Raw genomic sequence first — 24946 nt, 5'->3', positions numbered from 1 at the left:
TGGAAAATAAGTATTTGGTCACCTACAAACAAGCAAGATTTCTGGCTCTCACAGACCTGTAACTTCTTCTTTAAGAGGTTCCTCTGTCCTCCACTCGGTACCTGTATTAATGGCACCTGTTTGAACTTGTTATCAGTATAAAAGACACCTGTCCACAACCTCAAACAGTCACACTCCAAACTCCACTATGGCCAAGACCAAAGAGCTGTCAAAGGACACCAGAAACAAAATTGTAGACCTGCACCAGGCTGGGAAGACTGAATCTGCAATAGGTAAGCAGCTTGGTTTGAAGAAATCAACTGTGTGAGCAATTATTAGGAAATGGAAGACATACAAGACCACTGATAATCTCCCTCGATCTGGGGCTCCACGCAAGATCTCACCCCGTGGGGTCAAAATGATCACAAGAACGGTGAGCAAAAATCCCAGAACCACACGGGGGGACCTAGTGAATGACCTGCAGAGAGCTGGGACCAAAGTAACAAAGCCTACCATCAGTAACACACTACGCCGCCAGGGACTCAAATCCTGCAGTGCCAGACGTGTCCCCCTGCTTAAGCCAGTACATGTCCAGGCCCATCTGAAATTTGCTAGAGTGCATTTGGATGATCCAGAAGAGGATTGGGAGAATGTCATATGGTCAGATGAAACCAAAATATAACTTTTTGGTTAAAACTCAACTCGTCGTGTTTGGAGGACAAAGAATGCTGAGTTGCATCCAAAGAACACCATACCTACTGTGAAGCATGGGTGTGGAAACATCATGCTTTGGGGCTGTTTTTCTGCAAAGGGTCCAGGATGACTGATCCGTGTAAAGGAAAGAATGAATGGGGCCATGTATCGTGAGATTTTGAGTGAAAACCTCCTTCCATTAGCAAGGGCATTGAAGATGAAACGTGGCTGGGTCTTTCAGCATGACAATGATCCCAATCACACCGCCCGGGCAACGAAGGAGTGGCTTCGTAAGAAGCATTTCAAGGTCCTGGAGTGGCCTAGCCAGTCTCCAGATCTCAACCCCATAGAAAATCTTTGGAGGGAGTTGAAAGTCCGTGTTGCCCAGCGACAGCCCCAAAACATCACTGCTCTAGAGGAGATCTGCATGGAGGAATGGGCCAAAATACCAGCAACAGTGTGTGAAAACCTTGTGAAGACTTACAGAAACCGTTTGACCTGTGTCATTGCCAACAAAGGGTATATAACAAAGTATTGAGAAACTTTTGTTATTGACCAAATACTTATTTTCCACCATAATTTGCAAATAAATTCATAAAAAATCCTACAATGTGATTTTCTGGATTTTTTTTTCTCATTTTGTCTGTCATAGTTGACGTGTACCTATGATGAAAATTACAGGCCTCTCTCATCTTTTTAAGTGGGAGAACTTGCACAATTGGTGGCTGACTAAATGCTTTTTTTCCCACTGTAGGTAGAGAGGTAGATAGAGAGATAGAGAAATGAGAGAGGTAGATAGAGAGATAGAGAGGTAGTTAGAGAGATAGAGAAATGAGAGAGGTAGATAGAGAGATAGAGAAATGAGAGAGGTAGATAGAGAGATAGAGAGGTAGATAGAGAGATAGAGAAATGAGAGAGGTAGATATAGAGAAATGAGAGGTAGATAGAGAGATAGAGACATGAGAGAGGTAGATAGAGAGATAGAGAAATGAGAGAGGTAGATAGAGAGATAGAGAAATGAGAGAGGTAGATCATCATCACCATCGTGCTCCCATGCATGCTCACAAATACACAGTGTGTGGTCATTTTTTCCCTGAGTATTGAACAATTTAGTATTTTCTCTCTGTGTGTGTGTGTGTGTGTGTGTTGTTGTTGTCAGCCCTATAGAGCGGTCCCAGTTGGAGCACCATGCCATCCATAAGATGCTGAAGGTGTTCCCGTGTCTGACAGCCCACCTCTCCAGACAGGAGTTACAGCAGATCAGCACCATCGCCATCATAGAGACCTGGGATAGGGCACAGATCAGTGAGTCACACGCACATACACACCATATTCCTCTTGCATTGTGAACTCAAACATGCTCTAGCATTCGCAGGATATCGTTTTGTCTTTGGAAAACTCCCTGCATTTTCCTGAATACTGCATTGACACATAAATGCATAAAAACACTGACTTATTTAGAGCGCTTTCTCACACAAACACAGAGAGAGATAAATACTCATACAGGTTTTTATAAGACCTTGATTCTGTTCTCAGATATTCCTTCTAGTCCATTCCCATGGTCTTTAATAGGAGATGCTTTCTATCAGAGAGCTCACAGTCAGTGTTATAGCTACTGTTTGTCTTAAGAAGTACTGGAGGGCTGTACAGATGCTGATGTTATTGATTGAGACAGCAGTATTCCAGCTCTGTAGACCTCAATCATCCTAAATTCACCATCTATTATTCATGCTATTCAACAGTCATCTGAGTACATCACACTGTGCTTCTAGGCTGTTCTATCCATCACATTTAGCTGGCGGAGGCTGGTGAGGATAGAGAAGCACAACAAACTCTCATCATGCATGCCTAAGCTGATACATACACACGGTTATACATTATGCATAATGTGCATGCACACACAAACACCCTTCACCCTCACCCCAACACACACCCCTTCACCCCAAAAAGTACATCCCTCCCTTCACACCCCTGCCCACAGTGCATCTGGCTGTGAAAATACAGTTTTGAATAGGTTGAGGCTTCTTGCCTCCCTCCTGTGAGGCCTGACTAGTTTCACAAGAGCAGTTTTATCTGGTTCCGTTTCTTTTCATCATTCATCCCTCATACACCGTGTGTGCATGCACCGATTTGGGCAGATTGAAGCACCCCTAGCTGCTCTCTGAGATAGAACATCTACAAGTGGTGGTGAGATATGCAGCAGAGCACCACAGGGAAAAATAGAAGCTGCATGTATATGAAACTCTGCGAGGCGGTTTGGCTTCTGAAATGACTGTCATCCATGGAGGCAGGCAGCACTATCAACGGAATGCTTAGACTCAATCCCCTCTCCTGTTATGTTTGATTTGGTGGTTGGATATTGCTTTTCTGTTATCTTTCACAGGCGCTTGAGTCGGGAGGCTGATACTTTTTTAGATTTTGATGGAGGGGAGAGAAGTACTCTACACTCTAGAGAGGGAAATTAATACTTTAAATAAATTGATATTGCCTTATGTATTATATACAGTGGGGAGAACAAGTATTTGATACACTGCCGATTTTGCAGGTTTTCCTACTTACAAAGCATGTAGAGGTCTGTAATTGTTATCATAGGTACACTTCAACTGTGAGAGACGGAATCTAAAACAAAAATCCAGAAAATCACATTGTATGATTTTTAAGTAAATAATTTGCATTTTATTGCATGACATAAGTATTTGATCACCTACCAACCAGTAAGAATTCCGGCTCTCACAGACCTGTTAGTTTTTCTTTAAGAAGCCCTCCTGTTCTCCACTCATTACCTGTATTAACTGCACCTGTTTGAACTCGTTACCTGTATAAAAGACACCTGTCCACACACTCAATCAAACAGACTCCAACCTCTCCACAATGGCCAAGACCAGAGAGCTGTGTAAGGACATCAGGGAAGAAATTGTAGACCTGCACAAGGCTGGGATGGGCTACAGGACAATAGGCAAGCAGCTTGGTGAGAAGGCAACAACTGTTGGCGCAATTATTAGAAAATGGAAGTAGTTCAAGATGACTGTCAATCACCCTCGGTCTGGGGCTCCATGCAAGATCTCACCTCGTGGGGCATCAATGATCATGAGGAAGGTGAGCGATCAGCCCAGAACTACACGGCAGGACCTGGTCAATGACCTGAAGAGAGCTGGGACCACAGTCTCAAAGAAAACCATTAGTAACACACTACGCCGTCATGGATTAAAATCCTGCAGCGCACGCAAGGTCCTCCTGCTCAAGCCAGCGCATGTCCAGGCCCATCTGAAGTTTGCCAATGACCATCTGGATGATCCAGAGGAGGAATGGGAGAAGGTCATGTGGTCTGATGAGACAAAAATAGAGCTTTTTGGTCTAAACTCCACTCGCCGTGTTTGGAGGAAGAAGAAGGATGAGTACAACCCCAAGAACACCATCCCAACCGTGAAGCATGGAGGTGGAAACATCATTCTTTGGGGATGCTTTTCTGCAAAGGGGACAGGACGACTGCACCGTATTGAGGGGAGGATGGATGGAGCAATGTATCGCGAGATCTTGGCCAACAACCTCCTTCCCTCAGTAAGAGCATTGAAGATGGGTCGTGGCTGGGTCTTCCAGCATGACAACGACCCGAAACACATAGCCAGGGCAACTAAGGAGTGGCTCCGTAAGAAGCATCTCAAGGTCCTGGAGTGGCCTAGCCAGTCTCCAGACCTGAACCCAATAGAAAATCTTTGGAGGGAGCTGAAAATCCGTATTGCCCAGCGACAGCCCCGAAACCTGAAGGATCTGGAGAAGGTCTGTATGGAGGAGTGGGCCAAAATCCCTGCTGCAGTGTGTGCAAACCTGGTCAAGACCTACAGGAAACGTATGATCTCTGTAATTGCAAATAAAGGTTTCTGTACCAAATATTAAGTTCTGCTTTTCTGATGTATCAAATACTTATGTCATGCAATAAAATGCTAATTATTTACTTAAAAATCATACAATGTGATTTTCTCTCACAGTTGAAGTGTACCTATGATACAAATTACAGACCTCTACATGCTTTGTAAGTAGGAAAACCTGCAAAATCGGCAGTGTATCAAATTCTTCTTCTCCCCACTGTATACAGTCTCCCCATACATTTATTTGTATGTATTTATATATTTGAATAGATTTATGCAATCATTTTATATTACATTAAATCTTGTGCAATCTTGGAAAATATATGTTTTGCCTGAATGAATATTTGAGAGAAGCGATTAATATCTAGTTATATCAGATTATGTCGACATAACCAACATAACACAAAACAAATCCAGACAATTTATATCACTCTGGCTCATTAGTTTTGTATGAATAGAGGTGTCTACATACAATAAAGCACCAACCCTTGAAACCAGACATCTACCAATATATTCACAGGATAATGAGTGGCAATTTGTACAAGTTGATAAAACAGCAGAGATCATTTTCCTTGTCAGACCCCATAATCACCCACACATTGTCAAATGTGGAAGCAAAACTATCTAATGAAAATCTAAGCTCATACTTTGACAGAGACTTAGCTAGCTATATTCCATGGTTAAATATCAGCTGTTTTTGATTCAGAGCATCTGATCGATTTGTCTAGACCAGATTGTCGATCTTGGATACTTTCTGCAATTTGAAAGGTATTGCTTTTTTTATTTATGAAACGGGAAAGATGATGGCAAAGGGAATGTTTAATGTCTGAGACGTGTGATGTGATAGGCTATTTGAAACGTTCTGAAAAGACGAGACCGGTGCATTTGGGATAATTGTTTTGTCTACTATGGTGTACTTGTCTAAAGTAGTGCAGAATAGGGTGCCATTTGGGACGCAGGCAGAGTCTGTGATGTTCTGGGATGTTCCTCTATGTGATGGACAGATAGAGGCGTTTCTTTACTTTTTTGTTTTTATTTCACTTCAATAGCACTTTAACATCCCTTCCCTCCTGCAGTATTTGGACACAATGGATTCTACCTCATCCTGAAAGGTTCAGTAACTCCATACACTCAAGAAACATCCAAGGAGGCTGTCGATCCAAAGGGTTCAGTGGTAAGCAACGACACCATGGCATTGCCACAATGTTACTCCAGAGTGTTAAAGATGGAATCTGCAGTCGGGGGAAACAGCGCAAAACGCCGCCCCACCACCATTGTTATTGTTTTTATTGCCGAGCTGTCGCACAGCATGGTAAAACGTCGCACAGCATGGTAAAAGCGGAAAAAACAGTGTTCATTGTTTGCTGTAACTTCTCTGTTGTAATATCGCAATCGAATGTAGCTGTTTCACCATTAAGGATTCCAGCTTTAAGGTCTTTTCCCAGTTTTGGTTGGTTGATTGATTGATTGCGTGTTTCACCAGATAGGTGTGGGTTGCAGCTTTGGATCATTTGAACCCCCTGCAGTTACTGAGGCAGGCATCACCATCCAGTGTACGTTAACACAGGAACCCTGCGAGATCCTCAAAATCTCCCACTCAGGCTACGCCAAGCTGAAGAAGGTGAAGGATCTACATTTACTATCCAAAACGAATATGCTACACACCTGATTTAAATGCATACCAGCATATGTGACTGTATTAATCAACCACAAATACAAGTTACTTATACTCCCACATTTTCAATTTCTTTAGACAAGTCCTCAATGTCTTCAACTTTATTTGTACACTAAGACGTGTCCTTTCCCGCTGTCTTGAATCTGTATTGTGCTGTATGTCTCTTGTTGTAGGAGATCCTGGCCCAGAACTATGCTCTGAAGGAATCTCTGATCCAGGGTTGTCACTTCTACTTGCAGTGGCCCAAGCTCTCCATCGATAGGCTGGCCAACCTCATCCAGATGAAGAACTTACCAGCTAATCACGGTACAGTTCAGTAATAATCTCCCCTCAGTCAGCCAATCACGATAAACCCATCTCTCAGTCAGCCAATCACGATACAGTAATACCCTCAGTGAGCCAATCACGGTAATACCTGCCTCGCAGTCAGCCGATCATGGTAGTACATGGTAATTCCATAGTGCATGGGAGTTAGGCTATATGTTCCTGTAATGAATAATATATGTTCTATTTTCCGCACATTCATCCCTATATGAGTTAAATTAAATCCCTTTGTTGGTTTTTATCTGGGAAAATATGATACATCATGTATGTAATATGTCTTTGTAATGTGTGCCAGTTTTTTTATGACATCTTTATTTGTCAGTAATTAGGTACAGACACTGTATGCTTCATTGAAAACAAGATAGACTTAGACCTAGACGCAGATGGTTGCATTTGAAACAGAGGTTGCTACAGTATACCACAAGATCTTAACAGCTTCAATACACTATCAAAGGGACATGAGCGGCTTGTGGATTAAGTTCCCCGCCCTAGTTTGTGCCGTCTGCCAAGCAAACAAACACAAACAAGGCAACAGTAAACATGTCGTACCCCACGAATGATGCAGTGCCTCTCTTGGGCAAATCAGTGTAATTAGTGTAAATGACGGCTCTCTATGGCAAGACGGATCATTCACCCAAGTTTTGGCAAAATCGGGCCAGTGGTGTCTTAGATTTCATGTGGGACTAACGTACCTACAGTTGATTACTATAGCACCCCCTTGGGCCAATCAATGTAATTTTGTAAATGCCGGATCACTCACCAATTTCATCACTCTGAGTCAAACAGATCAAGAGATATAAACATGTGCCCGTTATAGCGCCACCGGGTGGTCGATATGAATGTTCTTGCATATGTTTAGTGATATCCTTGACTCATTTATATTCATTTATGTGCCAGTGCACGCCAACTTGAATGTTTATTCGTCAATCGTTGTTTTAAGTAGTAGTCTGGAAAACATTGCGTTGAGAGACCTTTGTCCATAGATGTCACATATCAAGTTTCGTGCAGATTGGTCATTCGATGCCAGAAGAGTAGCGTTTAAATTTTTCTTCACAAAATTATAAATGGCAAAAAGTCCATCATGGCGGACCTTATGGGTCCCTGAGGAAATGTATTCTTTGTGAGGAGAGGGACCTATGTACCAAATTTCATGACTTTAGGTTAAACGGGGTGAGGGGCGCACCTTTTAAAGTTTGCATTTTCAATCTCTTGTTATAGCGCCACCATCTGGCCAATCAGTGTAATTATTGTAAATGCCAGATCTCTATGGCAAGACGCATCATTCAATCGCGTGTGACTAACGTACTAACGGACAGAGACAGATGCACAGTCCCCTCCCCAATATAATTTGGGTCAACAAATTAGATCCATCCTCTACTTCTGCCTTTCCACAGCACTCTCACTCTCTTTCTCTTCCCTTTCTCTCTAGCCTCTCTCTCTATCTATCCCTATTCCATCTTTAGATGTAGTCGAGGCGACAGGAGAGCATATGGTGAACGTTGAATGGAGACGTTACGCAGTGCAGCTAAAGGCGTCGTACCAAATGCTTTATATCAAACACTTAACTCAGAACCTTGTCTTTTCAACTCAGAACCTTGTCTTTTCAACTCAGAACCTTGTCTTTTCCACTACTTGTATAGCATGTCATCATCACTGATCCCCTCCCTCTTCTCTCACCTTTCTTCTTGTCTTTTAACGGTGGAGGGAGAAGGAGAAGGGGGGCCTGGGCCTCCATACACCTCCAAAATGAGACTATACTCTCTCTATCCCCATTTTCCTCTTCATCCCCTTCCTCTGAATGCAATGATACATTCCCTTTATCAGACGGAGAGTGAAAGAAAAAAATGGTGGGTGGGTGTGTGCGTGCGTGCGAGCATGTGTGTGCATCTGCTAGTGATTGGATATGTTGGTTGGAGGGTAAGGGTGGGGTATAGGATAGTATCATACTGTCAAACAATAGGATCTCATCGCAGGCTGGAATAAGCAGAGCGAGTGGTGTATGCTCTGTGTGCCGCTTGTTGATTGCTGTAGGGCCGATCTCTAGCTCTATTTACCCAGAGGGAAGCTGAGGCTAGCCAGCCGTCTGGATCTGGCTGGATCTCAGTTTATGTATCCTTGATAGATGAAAGGTCTGCCTGGAGGGCAGGACTCCTGTCCTCAGGTCTGTACAGATGAATGGCTTGTTTACCTGCTGCTGACTATGATCAGAGGCCTAGTCTGCCTCCCAAATTGCACCTTATTCCCTATTTAGTGCACTACTACCCATAGGGCTTTGGTCAAAGGTAGTGCACTATATAGGGAATAGGGTGCCATTTGTAATTCAGCCCTATAACACAATATCCCTATGTGTCCTCTAGTTTGGCCTCTGACATATGGAGAGGATACCTTAACCATCTGGCTTACCTGCCTGCCATGTTAACCTATACGGACGCCTAAGCCTGTCTCTCGATCCCCAACAGGCTACTTGATCACCTTGATTGACTCCATTTAGATGCTTCTGTGGCTTTGAGAGGGATAGTGTTTCATGTGGACAGCTGGACTGGCTGGAGCGTGAAGGGCGTGAGAGCAGAATGAAGCCACCATAGAGATATTCAACTACTGTCTGAACAGACAAGAACTCTGGAGGTTAGGCCTGGTCATGACATTTGGGGCCATCTCAATTTGGGGCACCTCTGTTAAAGTAATAGCCATTTTAACATTTTGATGCATCCTAAATCTCTCTATGACCCCTTCCCTCACATCTGTTATGTCAGCTCCTATATACGGTACTGTAGGTGACATTTACAAGTCAGTGGAGAAAGACCGTGTTACAGAAGGCTATGACCTCACCACTGCAGGGGGACTCTTCTTCTCAGAGGGATGTGTGTCTAACTCTGGTGTTAACACTTCATGTCACCACAGGCACAACTGTCCTACAGTAGCTGCTTCAAGTGTCCACACACTGATCCATTGTCTCTATGAGATGACCTAAGTCACAGGCTGACTTGCCGACTGGCTGGCTGGTTGCTTTAACGTCGCCAACAGCTGTCCTGGCTGGCTCTGGTCCATCCAGTACCCTTTTTACACTATCATGCTTTTCACATTGTCCTTTCCAACATGGTTCAAGCAACTATGGAACTGTAGTTGCGCAACCAAGCCAGGTTCGGCTTGGCTCGGTAGTGTAAAAAGGGTACATTCATTTCCGTTCTGGCTCCAACACAACAGACAAAGCAGTCTGGTTGGAGACCAAGGCGTTTTCCCACGCAAGGCCTTTTCAGAAAGTCAGACAGACAAGACTGTCGGTATGGGAATACTGTGTCCCCATCCCAGACAGTCATGCTTGTCCAAGAGCTCTCCTCTGGAATGTAGTCCACTAACGCAAGCACGCGCGTACAAACACACACACTGCACATAGTCTGGGAGATTGTTTTACATTGATTGTTCACGGGGATCAAACAACCAGCCGGTATCTTAATCCAAGCAAGAGATGGATTACATTACACTGTGTGACTGTGTGTGTAAAGTGGCTGATGGATATTTTCATGATGGTGCATGGCATGAATGAAACATGTTTTCAGGGTATTGTAAAGAGTTGAGTGATTCGCCATGCCTTTAGCTTAGTCTTACATACTCGCATACGTCTTGAGCGAGGAATCCTGTTACACTTAATTGAATATGACCGCTCTGCTTTATGATGTACGTTCAATGCCTCCGAGGCCTACAGGTAGAATAGCGGTTGATCACAAGCAGATAAGTATACTTTTCCACTTCCCGGAATCTGGTTAAGCCAAGACAATTTTGGCGTATGCTGGTAATAGAAAATAAAATGGTTAATTTAGAAAGTATCCCTTTCCTTCCGTTGTGGGCATTTCCTCCTTCAATAATTCTCAGCTGTCATCTTCGTGCCCTTCTCACCCCTCTTCGCCCACCTCACCCTCCTCCACTTCTCCAAACTGTGGCAAGGCTCTACTATCCATCATTGGCTGATTATTGTTTCAGAGAGCTCATTACAGTAGACGAGGGCCAAAAAACAGACTAATAACTAACTATTAGGGCCCTATTAGAGTGGCTAATTCAACCCCTATTTGGGTTTCCTCCCTCCGTCCCTATAGACAATGAATGAGGTCTACCACAGTGTTTGGATAAAACTCCCTCCCGAATCTTTGTCTGTCTGACGCATGAATGCACATGCACACACAGAGGAGAGGAGAGAGGGTTTGGCTGTCCCCCATCACACCAGTAAAAAATCTGCCATTAACTACACATTCGTTGTGTGACAATCAAAAGTCTGTCAGGCACCAATTTAAACGTTAAAGGGAGAGGACAGGCAGGCTAGAGAAGATACAGCTTGTCAGTCAAGAGGTACTATCAGCAACAGGAAAGGTTATGGACTGCACGCTTGTTGTTTTAATTTCACGGTAGATGCTGTATGCTTGGAGATATAGTAAGCACAGCCAATGCACTCTGCTGTATGGGAAAATCATACCAAAGACGACCTCACACTAACCCTGCCATCTAGCAGTTTATCCTAAACACCCTGCACATTGCCTATCTTTCAATACAGACATGGTCACTAAAGTAACCTGATCGCCAGGGCAAAACAGCCTTCTCACTAATGTCTGATGGCATTTTGAGTGAACCTTGGCCCCAGCCTGTTCTGGAGAGAAGATTGACTATGACTGTGTTAGAAATTACACCTTGTTCCCTATAAAGTGCACTACTTTTGACCAGAGCCCTATGCGTCTTGGTCAAAAGTAGTGCACTAGGGTATAGTGTGATATTTGGAACACAGACTATGACAGAGAGTTGGAGCAGACAGACACAGTCCAGGGGATCCTACAGGGTAATTTCCCAGGTGAGGCCCTGTTAACTGTTTGATTATTCTGGGGCCTGAGTGAGTGAGAAAGGTCAAAGGGAATCTTGAGGTTCTGAGGTCTTGAATAAAAGCTGCCAAGCGTTTCATTCGAATAGGCCGGAATGAAATTAGGCCCGAGAATGACACACACACACACACACACACACACAGACACACACACACACACACACACACACACACACAGCATCAATGCATGACTCCCCTGGTGCTCCCCCAGTGATATCTACCGCTGTACATGAGGCTGGGCCCTCCCGTCCTGTCAGCACACATAACAAATGGTCCCTGTTTGTCCAACTTTCCCCTACATAGAGATAGGGTTTAAAAACACCTGTCAGCACTGATATACAGTGTTTCTCTTAGCCGTTAAAGGCTAGAGGGCCGTAAATCAATAGAATGCTCACCTCCCAATGCACACAACCCAAAGATTTGTCACATGAAGAAATAATCCTCCAGTCCAGACTTTGGGGCTTCTTGCTAAAACAGAGATGACTTCTTCAGTCATTTACAGTGTAGCCTACTTTTTTTTCACACTACTTTTGGTAGATTTTCTCGGTTGTGATGCATTTGTCAAAGAAGTGGTGGATTGGGTGTTGCTGTGGGGGTTAGTAGGATGTTGTGTGTGTGTGTTAGTGTGTGCAGTAACCCCAAGAGTGTTCGAGGCGATGAATAGACACATAGAGTACAGCTTCGGGTAAGGTTAAGGGGGAGGTGTGTGTCTCTTTGTTAACTACAGCTTGTGCGCGATCTCTAATGTTAAGGTTAAGTCTCAAGGGTTTGCTCTTCTGAGTTAGAATACCTCATGATAAGCTGCAGACCATACGAAGATATCTATTTACTTGAGCGTGCTAAGACCGCACTCAACGAGCTGTATAGGGCCATAAGCAAAAAATAAAATGTACATCCAGAGGTGACGCTCCTAGTGGCCGGTGATTTTAATGCAAACTTAAATCCGTCTTACCTCATTTTTACCAGCATGTCACCTGTGCAACTATAGGCGACACAACTGTAGAGCACCTTTACTCCACACACAGAGACACATACAAAGCTCTCCCTCGCCCTCCATTTGGCAAATCTGACCATAACTCTATCCTCCTGATTACTGCTTACAAGCAAAAACTCAAACAGGAAGTACCAGTGACGCGCTCAATACAGAAGTGGTCCGATGAAGCGGATGCTAAGCTACAGGACCGTTTCGCTAGCACAGACTGGAATGTGTTCCGGGATTCATCCGATAACATTGAAGAGTTTACCACATTAGTCACCGGCTTCATTAATAAGTGCATCGATGGTGTCGTCCCCACAGTTACTGTACGTACATATCCCAACCAGAAGCCATGGATTACAGGCAACATCCGCACTGAGCTAAAGGCTAGAGCTTCCGCTTTCAAGGAGCGGGTCACTAATCCGAACACTTATAAGAAATCCCGCTACGACCTCCGACGAGCCGTCAAACAGTCAATACAGAACTAAGATCGAATCCTATTACGCTGGCTCTGACGCTCGTCGGATGTGGCAGGGCTTGCAAACAATCATTGATTACAAAGAGAAACCCAGCCGCGAGCTGTCCAGTGACACGAGCCTACCAGACGGGCTAAATGCCTTCTATTCTCGCTTTGAGGCAAGCAACACTGAGCCATGCATGAGAGCACCAGCTGTTCTGGACGACTGTGAGATCTCGCTCTCCGTAGCCGATGTGATTAAGACCTTTAAACAGGTAAACATTCACAAGGCCGCAGGGCAAGACAGATAACCAGGATGCGTACTCTGAGCATGCACTGACCAGCTAGCAAGTGTCTTCACTGACACTTTCAACCTCTCCCTGACTCAGTCTGTAATACCTACATGTTTCAAGCATACTGCAATAGTCCTTGTGCCCAAGAATGCGAAGGTAATCTGTCTAAATGTTTATTTATTTATTTTACCCTTATTTTACCAGGTAAGTTGACTAAGAACACATTCTCATTTACAGCAGCAACCTGGGGAATAGTTGGAGATATAATATAATGGAGAGGAGGGATGAATATCTCCCCGTAGCACTGCTTTGAAAGGCTGGTCATGGCTTACATCAACAACATCATCCCAGACACCCTGGACCCACTCCAATTTCCTGACGGGCCGCCCCCAGGTAATGAGGGTAGGCAACAACACATCCACCACACTTACCCGCAACACGGGGGCCCCTCGGGGGTGCGTGCTTAGTCCCCTCCTGTACTCCCTGTTCACCCAAGACTGCATGGCCGCACACGACTCCAACAGATTCATTTAAGTTTGCTGACGAGGTCAGTGACACTGCCAGGAAAACAACCTCTCCCTCAACGTCAGCAAGACAAAAGAGTTGATCGTGGACTACAAGAAATGGAGGGCCGAGCACGCCCCCATCCACATCGACGGGGCTGTAGTGGAGAGGGTCGAGAGCTTAAAATTCCTCGGGTCCCCATCACTAAGGAATTATCATGGTTCACACACACCAACACAGTCGTGAAAAGGTACGACAATGCCTCTTCTCCCTCAGGAGGCTGAAAAGATTCGACATGGGCCCTCAAAAAGTTCTACAGCTGCACCATTGAGAGCATCTTGACCGGCTGTATCACCTCTTGGTATGGCAACTGCTTGGCATCTGACTGCAAGGCGCTACAGAGGATAGTGCGTACGGCCCAGTATGTCATAGACTGTTCTCTCTGCTACCAATTGCCGTGCGGTAGCAGAGAGAACAGTCTATGATGGGTGGCAGGACTCTGAACAGCTTCTACTCCCAAGCCATAATAATGCTAAATAGTTTGTTAAATAGTTAACCAAATAGCTACCCGGACTATCTGCATTGACCCTTTTTGCGCTAACTATTTTGACTCCTCACATACGCTATTTATCCACCTTAATTACCTTATACCACTGCACATCAACTTGGTACTTACCCCGTATATATAGCCAAGTTATCGTTACTCAGTGTGTATTTATTCCTCATGTTATAATTTTTCTATAATTTATAAATTTTTCTCTCTGCATTGCTGGGATGGGCGGTATGTAACATTTCACCGTTAGTCTACACCAGTTGTTTACAAATAATGTGACGAATAACATTTTGATTTGAGTACAGAACATACTTACAAAGTCTCTGTTACACACACCTACCCATACTTCTCACTTACTGTATGCTGGTTCATCCAGCCTCCTCTCTTTCTCATCTTTCCTTCTCTCTTTCCTCCTTTCTTTCCTCTTCTCTTTCCTTCTCTCTTTCTCCTCTCTTTCCTTCTCTCTTTCCTCCTCTCTTTCCTCCTCTCTTTCCTTCTCTCTTTCCTTCACTCTTCTTTCTGTAGTGCTGGTGAAGGAAGGTAAGGTGTGTCACTTTGTGGCCTACATCCGAGAGGGGGAGTGTAACATCCTCCAGGACATTAACTCACTGATGAGGACCCCGCAGGAGAAGGTGTCAGTCTGTACACACACACACACACACACACATACACACAAACACACACACACACACGCACACACACCACACTGTAACAGTAGGCCTTCCTCCAGGCTGCTGCATGTTCCCTGTTAGATTAAAAACCACTTCATCTAAATCAAGGAGTGAGGGAGCAGGACTTGATTTGAATATTAATTACATGGTTAAGACTGATTACCATAATTGTATTACATTTTATACTGGGAAATAGGAATATCAATTCCAGGAACATGTCATTTGTAATAATGATTGGGCCTTGGCTATTTTTCCCCCATTGGTTGTTGGTTTCCAGGGCAGCAGGATAAAGTTTGTTGTCGTGGGGAAGCTCGGACCAATGGAATCGTTCGGTGAGGTGAGCATCCTGCTTGACCAGCCCTCCCCCTGCAGCATCGTCACGGCGACAGAGGTGCAAGTAGGGATCATCCAACCAGATGCTCTGAAAGGTTAGTCACATGATCTTCTATCATATCTGGTAGCCTATACAATCTCCTAAACTGTTGGATGTTTGAAAGGAAATAAAAACTGAGTTGATTACTGTGCGTTAATGTGAGTTATGTTCATATTTTGCTTAGGACTTGATTCGGTGACATCGGCACTGATGTTACAAACAGCACAGCCGACTTACGGGAAGTTGAGTCAGGTACTGCACAGTCATTTTGTCCAACATATTAACCTTACAGTATTCACCCTTTCCCTTTACCCTGATACTATTGTGTTATAGAACAACTGGAAAAGCACTGGTTCAAACAGTGAATAATATTCTATTGTATTCATCTAGAATACTGTTGACCAATTGGTTCTGTATGACGTGTCCCTGTCTTATTCCAGGAAGAGATTAACAAGGAGTACATCAGACAAGAGCGGCACAAGGAGTGGGACCACATAAAGGTGTAGTGTATAGTATAGTACGTCAGTAAATAATATTGTTACAGTACTTTCTTTCCCTTTCTCACTAATGTGCCTTTTCACTCTACTGAGCCTTTTCAAATTACAGAGCTGTACAACTTCACTGGCCTGATTATGCATCCACCATAGTTTCTGGAACCGTGCTGTGAAGGACAATGTGAATGGAAAATAACAAGCCAGCACAGTACGGTTCGGCTCAGTAGTGTGAAAAGGGTCTCTCTCTGTTTTATGCTCTTATGGAATACCCAGCACAGTACGGTTCGGCTCAGTAGTGTCAAAAGGGTCTCTCTCTGTTTTAGGCTCTTATGGAATACCCCGCACAGTAAAGTTATAATCCCTGTGCCTTGTCCAAACACAGAACACAAACACAACGTTTCTTCTGAGAATCAGCAACCATGCAGCCAGCCCTAACTAATTCCCAGGCCTGAGTCCCAATGTCTGCCTTTGTTCTCAATCAACAGTGTGTGTGTGTGTGTGTGTGTGTGTATATTTGCGCATGTTCGCTTGTGTGTGCGGGTATGCGTGCATTGTGTGTGCCAGTTTCCCATAGACGATTACACCACTGTGTAGCTCTGCTCTGTTATTGCCATGGCAAAATCCCTACTTGGAAGGAAATTCATTATGGACGCTGGCTAACTGGCTAACCGGTCCAGTGCAATCCTCTCTGAGGTACCTTTCTGCAGCTACAGCTTGTGTATCTCCCACGTAATAAAGACAGACGGACAGGCCGGCCGGCCGACCTCCCTTTCTCTGGCTGCTTGTTTCACAGGAATATAACCTTTCAGACCCTTCCCATGTAGCTCTGGGCTTGTAGGCCAATAGAATGGGTCACTTTGTGCGTTTTGTCAGAAACACTATACAGTTTATCTGTCAGGAGGCTAAAGTGATCATCAGGCCCAGCTGTCTACCTCTGTCATGGGTTGGTTTAGTGTGTGTGGTCTGGGTCTGGGTCTCACTGCCAAGCTTTCTCGGCTGAACGAACAGGAGCCTGGGAGCCCCGGCCTTTTGGGGTGTGGTAGGAACCGACATGCAGTGTCCTGCAGCCAATGAGAGAGGAGGATCTTGACTGATGAAAGGCTCACAAAGCAAATCGTTACCGTAACAATCAGCTGTCATGAACATTGTTCTGATAGTGACATAGAGCTCAGTGGGAGCAGGGTGTTGAGTGTTGTCATCCTAGATAACACATAAAGGCTAAAACAGACAAGTGTAGCTAGTTGTGTCAAACAGCAAGTTGTTGTACAATACATGGTCAGCTGTTCTGCACTGGTATGAATCGGCCTGTTGTTCTACAGTGAGGCCTTCGATACTGTAGCACCACTGTAGCTTCTCGCTTATATGCAGCCTTTTCCTGATCCCAGATCTGTTTGTGCTGTATTTCCAATGTCCATGGGAGTTATCTATACAACACTATCAGGTTAATGCAGCCCCTCTCTCTGCATGGAGCCAGATCCATCTCCTTCTCATGTTAAATGCCTTTTGAACCTTCCTGTGGTTCATGCCATTTAACCTTTAAAATACATTTAAAGCTCTAGTGTCAGTGATTGCTTGTATTTTATACTTGTTTATCATAATTACACAGTCAAATGGACACTGAATAAACCAAAACAGAATTGAAGGATATGTGTCTATTGAAAGCTTTTCATTCTTGCTACATCTGATGGCATTTACTCTCTACCATTGCTGAATGGTGTTAGATCATTTACGATCAGTAGCAGGAGCACAGAGCTGGAAAAACAACTGTTTACATGTCTAGCCGCTCTTTGATGGATACAGGCAGTTATTATGGCTGTTTGATTGCGGTGACACGTCAGGCTTTATTTTTCAGCTCCAGAATTAGGACAGATTTGTTTGTTTGTTTGTGATCTCATATGGAGAACCCAGAGTGACTGATAAATAGCACTGTGATTGTTCACGTTTCTGACGCAACAACCCTTTTTTGGCCAAATATCGGAACTCTTTTATCCTTTTAAATAGATTTAGGAGTTAGGAGTTTCCAAGGTATTGGGACAAGGGTGAATCACCTATAAATGATGTGTAATTCATATGTTATGCTCAGTAATCTAGGCTGAGTGTGTGTAATTTTGGGAGGTGGAGTTGAAGTCAGGCGGTGAGTTATAAACATGGGTTGGAGAAGAGGTTCTGTGTCTTGCTGGTTTATTTAGACTCAGGTCACTGGTACTATAGACATCTGCATGAATGTGGGTGTGGTGAGAAAGGAAACACAAACAGACACAGTGACTCTTACTCCTTACTTGTGTAACCTTGTCTGAGACCTAAAGACTTGAATTAGCTCCCCGAGTCAGAAACAGACAGCACCTGAAACACACTGTACTCCTAGGTAACAGAGGTAGTTCAGTGAACAATGCTCACTTGATGAGTAACCTTGCTTGAGACCTGAAGACTTCCATTAGCTCCCTGAGCTAATGCCCAGTTTTTAGCTCAGATCGCTAAACAGTCTTATGGGACACTACCATGATTGCAAGTGTCATGCCCTTGAGAATATGGACGAATCATTCCAAAAATTAATTACTTTGTAATTTCACCAGACAACGACAAAATGTTAATCAGCTTTTCCTTTCAGAATGTGCCAATTACATTTTATTATTAAAGGTTTTGAGTCCCTCAAAATATTACTCAATCCACACAAAATAAAGAAATCCTAACAAATACATGATGATATAGTGGGAAAGCGTGTGTGCGTGTCGAGCGGGGGAAAAGGCGTCAGAAAGACTAAATTAATCAACAGACAGAATGCATTCACTTTAATCATTGCAAACTTTAAACGTGATGGCCCTTTGGACATTTGTGTTCATGAACAAAATTGCTATTGATCTGTGATTTGTCTGCTCACACATATCTGTTTAGACGTCTATATCTCACCCTCACACAATGTATGATTGGTTATCTGTTTCCTATAATCAGCTCCATGTTGTGTGGGATGCCATAGACCAATGTAATAACGCTCCATTGATTGGTGCTTTTGATCTTTAGCACTGGGCATACAGTGTGATATACTGCCAGGGGCGTCATGCACCTAAACAATCTGAGGAGGTACAAAGTATGTGAGGATAGATGAGGGGTGGTCCGTATGGGCGCTATGCCCCCCGTCCTTAAGTTGGAGAATTTCGCATTTTTCAAACACCTGAAATAGCCTTTTCCTGCAATCTACAGCCATAATCATTATGCTTAATTTTATGTAAAAAATATGTTTTTCTGCATATGTAAGCATACCTCTTGAGCTGTCTGTATCCTCCTGACTGGTGGTTATTTCTTTAAAGAAACAAAATATGCTTCTCTGCTCACATCTGGGTAAAAGATTGAAAGGAATGTTAGTCTTATTTGTACATTTAGTTATTGCTTGCTTTTCTAAAGTCTAGCAACCTTGCCAGCAGGCATCCCAGCTAAGATAGACAAGCTAGCTACTATAACTTGATTGATAACCTGAAATGGCTTCTTGGTAGATAGTTATGAGGTTGGGAGATTGGGAACCTATCTGGGCTAGCTAAAGCCAACTTCCTAAAATTGCTAAGTCGTTAGTAGTATTACAGAGGGAAAACAAATGTGTAATTACAATTGTATAATTATAATATTTATTTTTTACAGGACAAATCTGAGGGGGCACGTGCCCCTGATGAGCATGACGCCTCTGTACTGCTATACAGTGTGAAATACTGTATTGCTCATCATAAGTGTGTATTTTAATGTCATGTTTTGTCTCTTATTTCCTCCACAGAAGAGAGTGTTGTCTGATGCCCTGCTCTACAACGGGATCCAGCAGGGGAACGGGAAGTGGACCTTCAGTAGGGGAGGTGGGAGAAGATCTGTGGACAAGAGCAACCCCATCCAATAAACACAACACAACACACACACAACCCCCCAGCGTATACTGCCTGCTTTGACTCCAGATGTTACAACAACATAAGAAAACACAGGAACTGACATTGCCAAACCCTAATTTGCTGTTTAAAAGTATGACTCCAGTCCCATGCTCCAATCCAACTTCTGACACCACACCCTCCAATATGCACCACAGACGTTCATTCTCTGCCTGTATCTTTGGACTCAACGTACAGTGACCTCTCCAGATGTACACTAATATAGCATCATAGAAAATAAACTGTTATTCTCCCCAGCTTCCACTCTCACTCAAAGTCTTTCAAATAAGAGGCAATTATTGTCAATCAGCTAGCAGCTTTCACTGCATTACTGCCAGGGCCAGAGGAACTCTGAGGACAGTGACACATCATGTTGTCTTTCACCCACTTAGTATAACGTAATCAGACATGTCCTATGTGTGCAAATACAGAGCCTGACCCAGCCCAAAACAACCCACCATAACCATAAACCCCCAACACAGGCCAAAACAACACAGCCTCATTGGATCTTATGCTTGTGTGAAACTGTGTTGGGAGGACAGGCAACAAGTCTTTCAACGACATACAGAGCCCAACAGAGCCCAACACAACACCTTGGTGCACAGAAACTGTGAATACTGTAGAGAACAGAAACAATTATATATGAAAGAGAAAATACTGAACCGTATCATAGAGAAACTGAAATGACATTTGACCGTATAATTTGTTTTATGTCTAAATATTTGGGTCGAGACATAATACTTTTTAGATTGCTAGAATCAGTATGGAAACAGAAACCAGACCTTAAAATACATGGTGTTTGTTTAGATTTGAGAGACCGTAACTGACCTCGACAGAGACTATTTTGTTTCACATTCCCGAAGGAAAATAGCTCTTTATTGCTTCTTTGTATATATTTTTGTTTTCTCTTCAGATGACAGTTCTGTACTGAAATGACCTACTGAAATTGTCCCTCAGTCTGGAGAATGATTTGAAATGAGAATGGGCTTGAAACGAGCGGTGGTAAATTACATGGTTTTATTGTAGCAACTATTGTAGCATCTCCTCGTCTGCATAAGCCTAATTTGATTAAATGTTTTTGTGTGTGTTATGGAAATTTTACCTGAATAGAATTACATTTAAGAATTTGTGCACTATTCATTGGTTAATCTTCACCTTTATCCCCGCCAAAAGTGTTCCTTCATGTTAGCAGAGATTTCAGAAACTCAAACAAATAGCTAATTTCCAAAATGAGTGAGGCTCTTAACCCTTAACATTGACACAAGTAAGATTAATTATGCTTTCAAATGGTTTTGTCCACACGCGTGCGTGCACACAATCATTTCACACAGTCCAAGAGCTGCTTTCAATACAATGTTTGGGAGGTTAGGTTGGTGAGGTGAGATGTTTGCCCTCAAGGTGCAGGGGGAAATGACAAAGCTGTTTCCTTTGTTTGGACAAGGCCCCGTGAGAACGTAGTCCAAGGCTAGAGGAGAGGTGTTGCATGTGTCTCCAAGGCGAGAGGAGAGGTGTCACTAGGTGTGGTGTGACACAGTCACCGTAGGGGGTGTTACTAGGAAACGAGGTGATGAAGCCTGAAATATCACATTCACTTCCCATGACCTCACAACAGGACATGCTATCGCACAACACTTCACTGGACTCGAGGGCATTTCACCACATTTATATAGAAAAATATGAATAGCCACACATTGTGTATTTTTCATTTAGCCTTCTCTTATCTGTAAAATAACAGTATACTGGTCAGATAATTGATTGGTCAGATCAGATGATTATTCAAGAAATGACTGGTGCATATCTTGTTAAATTACACTAGGCATTTATGTCCCCTGTGATTTCATACAACATGTTATAATAAACACAGTGTAGCTTATATGGAACATGGGATAGACCCATATGGCACCCTATTCCCTATATAGAGCACTACTTTTAACTAGAGCCCTATTGCCCTGGTCAAATGTATTGTACTAGGGAATAGGGTGCCATTTGGGAGACAACCACTGTCTTGGGCCTGTCATCATCATAGCTGCTGCTGACCTGTTAATTTATTGTTTGTTAAACAGTAGGGAGGCTGGAACGCTTCCCAAGGATATACACATTACACATAATGTATGGGAGTTGTCTGCCTGGCTGCGTCAGTGAATCTGCACCCATTGACATCAACCATTGTTTCTCTACTCTGAGAAAGGAAACCGTAATAGATAAACACAGCCAATTATCCTGGCACAGAGTTTGTCTTCTTCAATGAACTCTAACCCCTGAAGTCGGGGGCATAATCTATCATGGCTCTCTCTACTGTGTGTCCCCAAGTAGGAAAAACCGCTCAAGTTGTTCTACAGCAAGACAAAACAAATAGCAACTGATTTGTCAACAACAAACAAGCTGGGAATTTCGAAATCCACGTTTCCTGGTTATTAGATGGCAAATCTTATGTCTAGCTATCGGATCTTCAAGTATTTTGATAATTTTCCATTCCTGTTTTATATAAAGTAATGTCAAGACTTGTTCCACTTATCATATTAATAATTGTCATGGTTCCAGTTATACCATAAGTGCATGGGAGACTGTCAGATATTGTTTAGTTGAAGGGAAATCTTCCATACTGTATGTGGACATCATTTCTCCTCCACACACACACACACTTTCATAACACGAGGTAACACTAAGTGAAGCGGGTTATGACTCATGTTCAGGCCTAATGTCTGCTATGTAGTGTTGTGTTGTCTGTCTGTGTCTCTCTGTAACCTACATCTCACATGTCTCAATGGGATCTCTCTTCCATATCTCCTGGTTTCTATTTAGCTCTACTATGTCTCTGTCTGTAAATGCAGTGTCACAGAGGACCAACCCCAGGGGAAATGAGGATGCCCTTCTCATTGTTTCCTACATCGGCAGACAGAGGTTGCGTCCCAAATTGCACCCTATTTCCTATATAGTGCACTACTTTTGACCAGGGCCCATAGAGTAGTGCATAGGGAATATGTTGCCATTTGGGACAGAGATCAAGAGGTAGCTAGTTAAACCTCAATCAATTAATCAAGGTGTCGAAAGCGTTCCACAGGGATGCTGGCACATGTTGACTCCAATGCTTCCCACGGTTATGTCAAGTTGGCTGGATGTCCTGGCTGGGTGGGGGTTTTGTTTGGCTGGTTTGGGGTTTTGGACCACCTGGTGACATCACCAGGCGGTATAAGTTAATAGACCAATATTATCCTCTCTGCCAATTACATCTAGTTTTCAGGTTACGCATCCCTCCCATTAGGCTCCTCCAATTAGACCCCTCAGACCACTCCCAGACAGTCCTAGCTAAATTCTTGCTTGAGAAATGGCATTTTGCTAAGAAGCTATTTTTGTTTATTTTTGACCATTTTAATTGAAAACAATCAGAGTAAGGTACTTTAGTTACCCAGAAATGATTTGATATTGACATAAAAACGTCAGCATTAGATCTTTAATTTGTAAACAGAGATACTCCTGCATAAACACAACTAAGGCAGGTATTCATGTGGTCCTCTCTCTCTGTCGATCTCTAACTAACTGAAGGTTAGAAGGCTGTCTTGTCTGCAGGAACCTTGGTGTGAGTAAATCCAGCGCAGATTTTCACAGTGCTTCGCTCTATAAACCTTCCCAGTTACCATGTCGATTTACACCTATTGTAAAAAAGAAATGTTGACATAAAAACAATGGCAGTTAGAACACACACTTAACTGTTGCCTGTACCAGATGGGGGAGGTCAAGTGAGTCTGGGGCTACATCCCAAATGGCCCCCTATTCCCTATAACCCATAAGGATCTGGGCTAAAAGTATTGCACTATGTAGGGAATATGGTGCCAGTTGAGACGCAGCCTGGGTTCTATTAAATCTGTTTCTAAATCGAGAACGTTCGGTTGAGAAAGAAAGAAAGTACAAAACAAAAAAAGTGGGTAGCCTTTAGGGCATTGGCTCTGTTGGAAAGTGGAACCATATGGTAGGAAGCAGAGTCCCCGTTCAGTCGTCCAAACCAACAAATACAGCCGTTTGGTGCGGTGACTCTTTCCAGACGGGAGTCAAATGCTTCAGTGCATTTCTGGTTTAGAGCACTTTCAAGGAAAGTGATGGATATGATTTTTGGCTGTGCTTTATGTATTTTATTTACATTTCAATTTGGTTCTTATGATGTAAAAGATGAAAGATTGCATACAAATTCATAGTCCAAGCAGAAATAATTCCAAGGAGCCGCTATTGTCTGTTGTACGTGTAATTCAGTATGGATTGCTCTTAAAATTGACAAAAAACGTGTTTGAATGGAATACAATTTAATTTCTTTCCTCACAACTTCTATGGTAATCACTCATTCAACTTGATGAGAGTAATCTGACAGATATGAACAAAGATGGTTGTCATCAGAGATTAAGGTTGGGAAATTGGGGTAACTTTCCCAAATTTTTCAGGTTTTCCAGAAATCCCGGTTGGAGGGTTCCTGGACTCCCAGCTTATTCCCTCCTTACTCCAGGAATCTTCCAACCTGGATTTCTGGTAACCTGGGAATTTTAGGAGTTACCAGAATTGTGCAGCCCTAATTGAGATGACCTCATCAAAGTAAAGAGTTCCTTTTAGAAAAAGTGCCTATTAGTTGGTGTAGCCTAATACTGTAATGTTTTGTGGTCAGAGGGTAATATGTCACGTTATGGTATCTTCAGACCACGCTCCAGTTTGATCCTCCTCCAGTAGTGGTGAGTTTGTAGTCTGTACCCATGCCCAGGAGACACTGTCTGCGTCCTAAATAACACCCTTCCTTTTATAGTGCACTACTTTTGACCAGCGCCCATAGGGCTCTGGCCAAAAGTAGTGCACTATATAGAGAATAGGGTGTCATTTGGGATGCAACCACTGTAAAACATTGGTTCCAGTCCTCCCAGTCACACCGTCTGAGGTTAAACCTTCTCTGAAGAGTCTTGGTTTTGGTACAGTTAATACACCGCTGTAAACTGTACCACTTTGCTGAAAGAGAGTTCTCAACATGTGCACCCTCCCCCCCCTTCCTCCTCCTCTTCCTCTGACTTCACAATAGAATCAGTAAATGGATGTCATATCATTGAAACCTGTTTTCGTCTCAATTGTTGATGGATGGTGGAGAGCTTCTAGGGGATTAAGCAAATGAGACGTGTGTGAAATTGAGTCGGAGAAAAGCTTGATCTGCATCATTCCCTCTCCTACAGTACATCTATCTCCATTTGGATCCCGGAGCAGAAAGGTCAGCTTTGAGAGAGAGAGAGAGAGAGAGAGAGAGAGAGAGAGAGAGAGAGAGAGAGAGAGGCCCTCTGTTGTCAGCTCCAGTAGTTTTAG

At 43.4% G+C, this 24946-nt stretch overlaps 1 protein-coding gene across 1 annotated transcript in view; it reads left to right on the top strand.

Moving 5' to 3' along the window:
• Positions 1 to 19596, top strand: part of cnbd1 (cyclic nucleotide binding domain containing 1) — a gene marked incomplete at both ends in the record, with an annotated part of 50590 nt that extends 30994 nt beyond the window's left edge. Inside the window, 9 exons of the mRNA XM_084151826.1 lie at positions 1832 to 1977; positions 5615 to 5712; positions 6022 to 6159; positions 6387 to 6519; positions 14707 to 14813; positions 15130 to 15280; positions 15410 to 15477; positions 15666 to 15725; positions 19480 to 19596. Coding sequence (XP_084007952.1) covers positions 1832 to 1977; positions 5615 to 5712; positions 6022 to 6159; positions 6387 to 6519; positions 14707 to 14813; positions 15130 to 15280; positions 15410 to 15477; positions 15666 to 15725; positions 19480 to 19596 — 1018 coding nt within the window. The remainder of the gene's footprint in view (positions 1 to 1831; positions 1978 to 5614; positions 5713 to 6021; positions 6160 to 6386; positions 6520 to 14706; positions 14814 to 15129; positions 15281 to 15409; positions 15478 to 15665; positions 15726 to 19479) is intronic.
• Positions 19597 to 24946: the final 5350 nt, after the last annotated feature.

This window comes from Coregonus lavaretus (assembly GCF_964263955.1).
Source record: "Coregonus lavaretus genome assembly, chromosome: 34".
In the NCBI taxonomy this organism is placed as follows: Eukaryota; Metazoa; Chordata; class Actinopteri; order Salmoniformes; family Salmonidae; genus Coregonus; species Coregonus lavaretus.
This window is presented reverse-complemented; position numbering and strand designations above follow the sequence as displayed.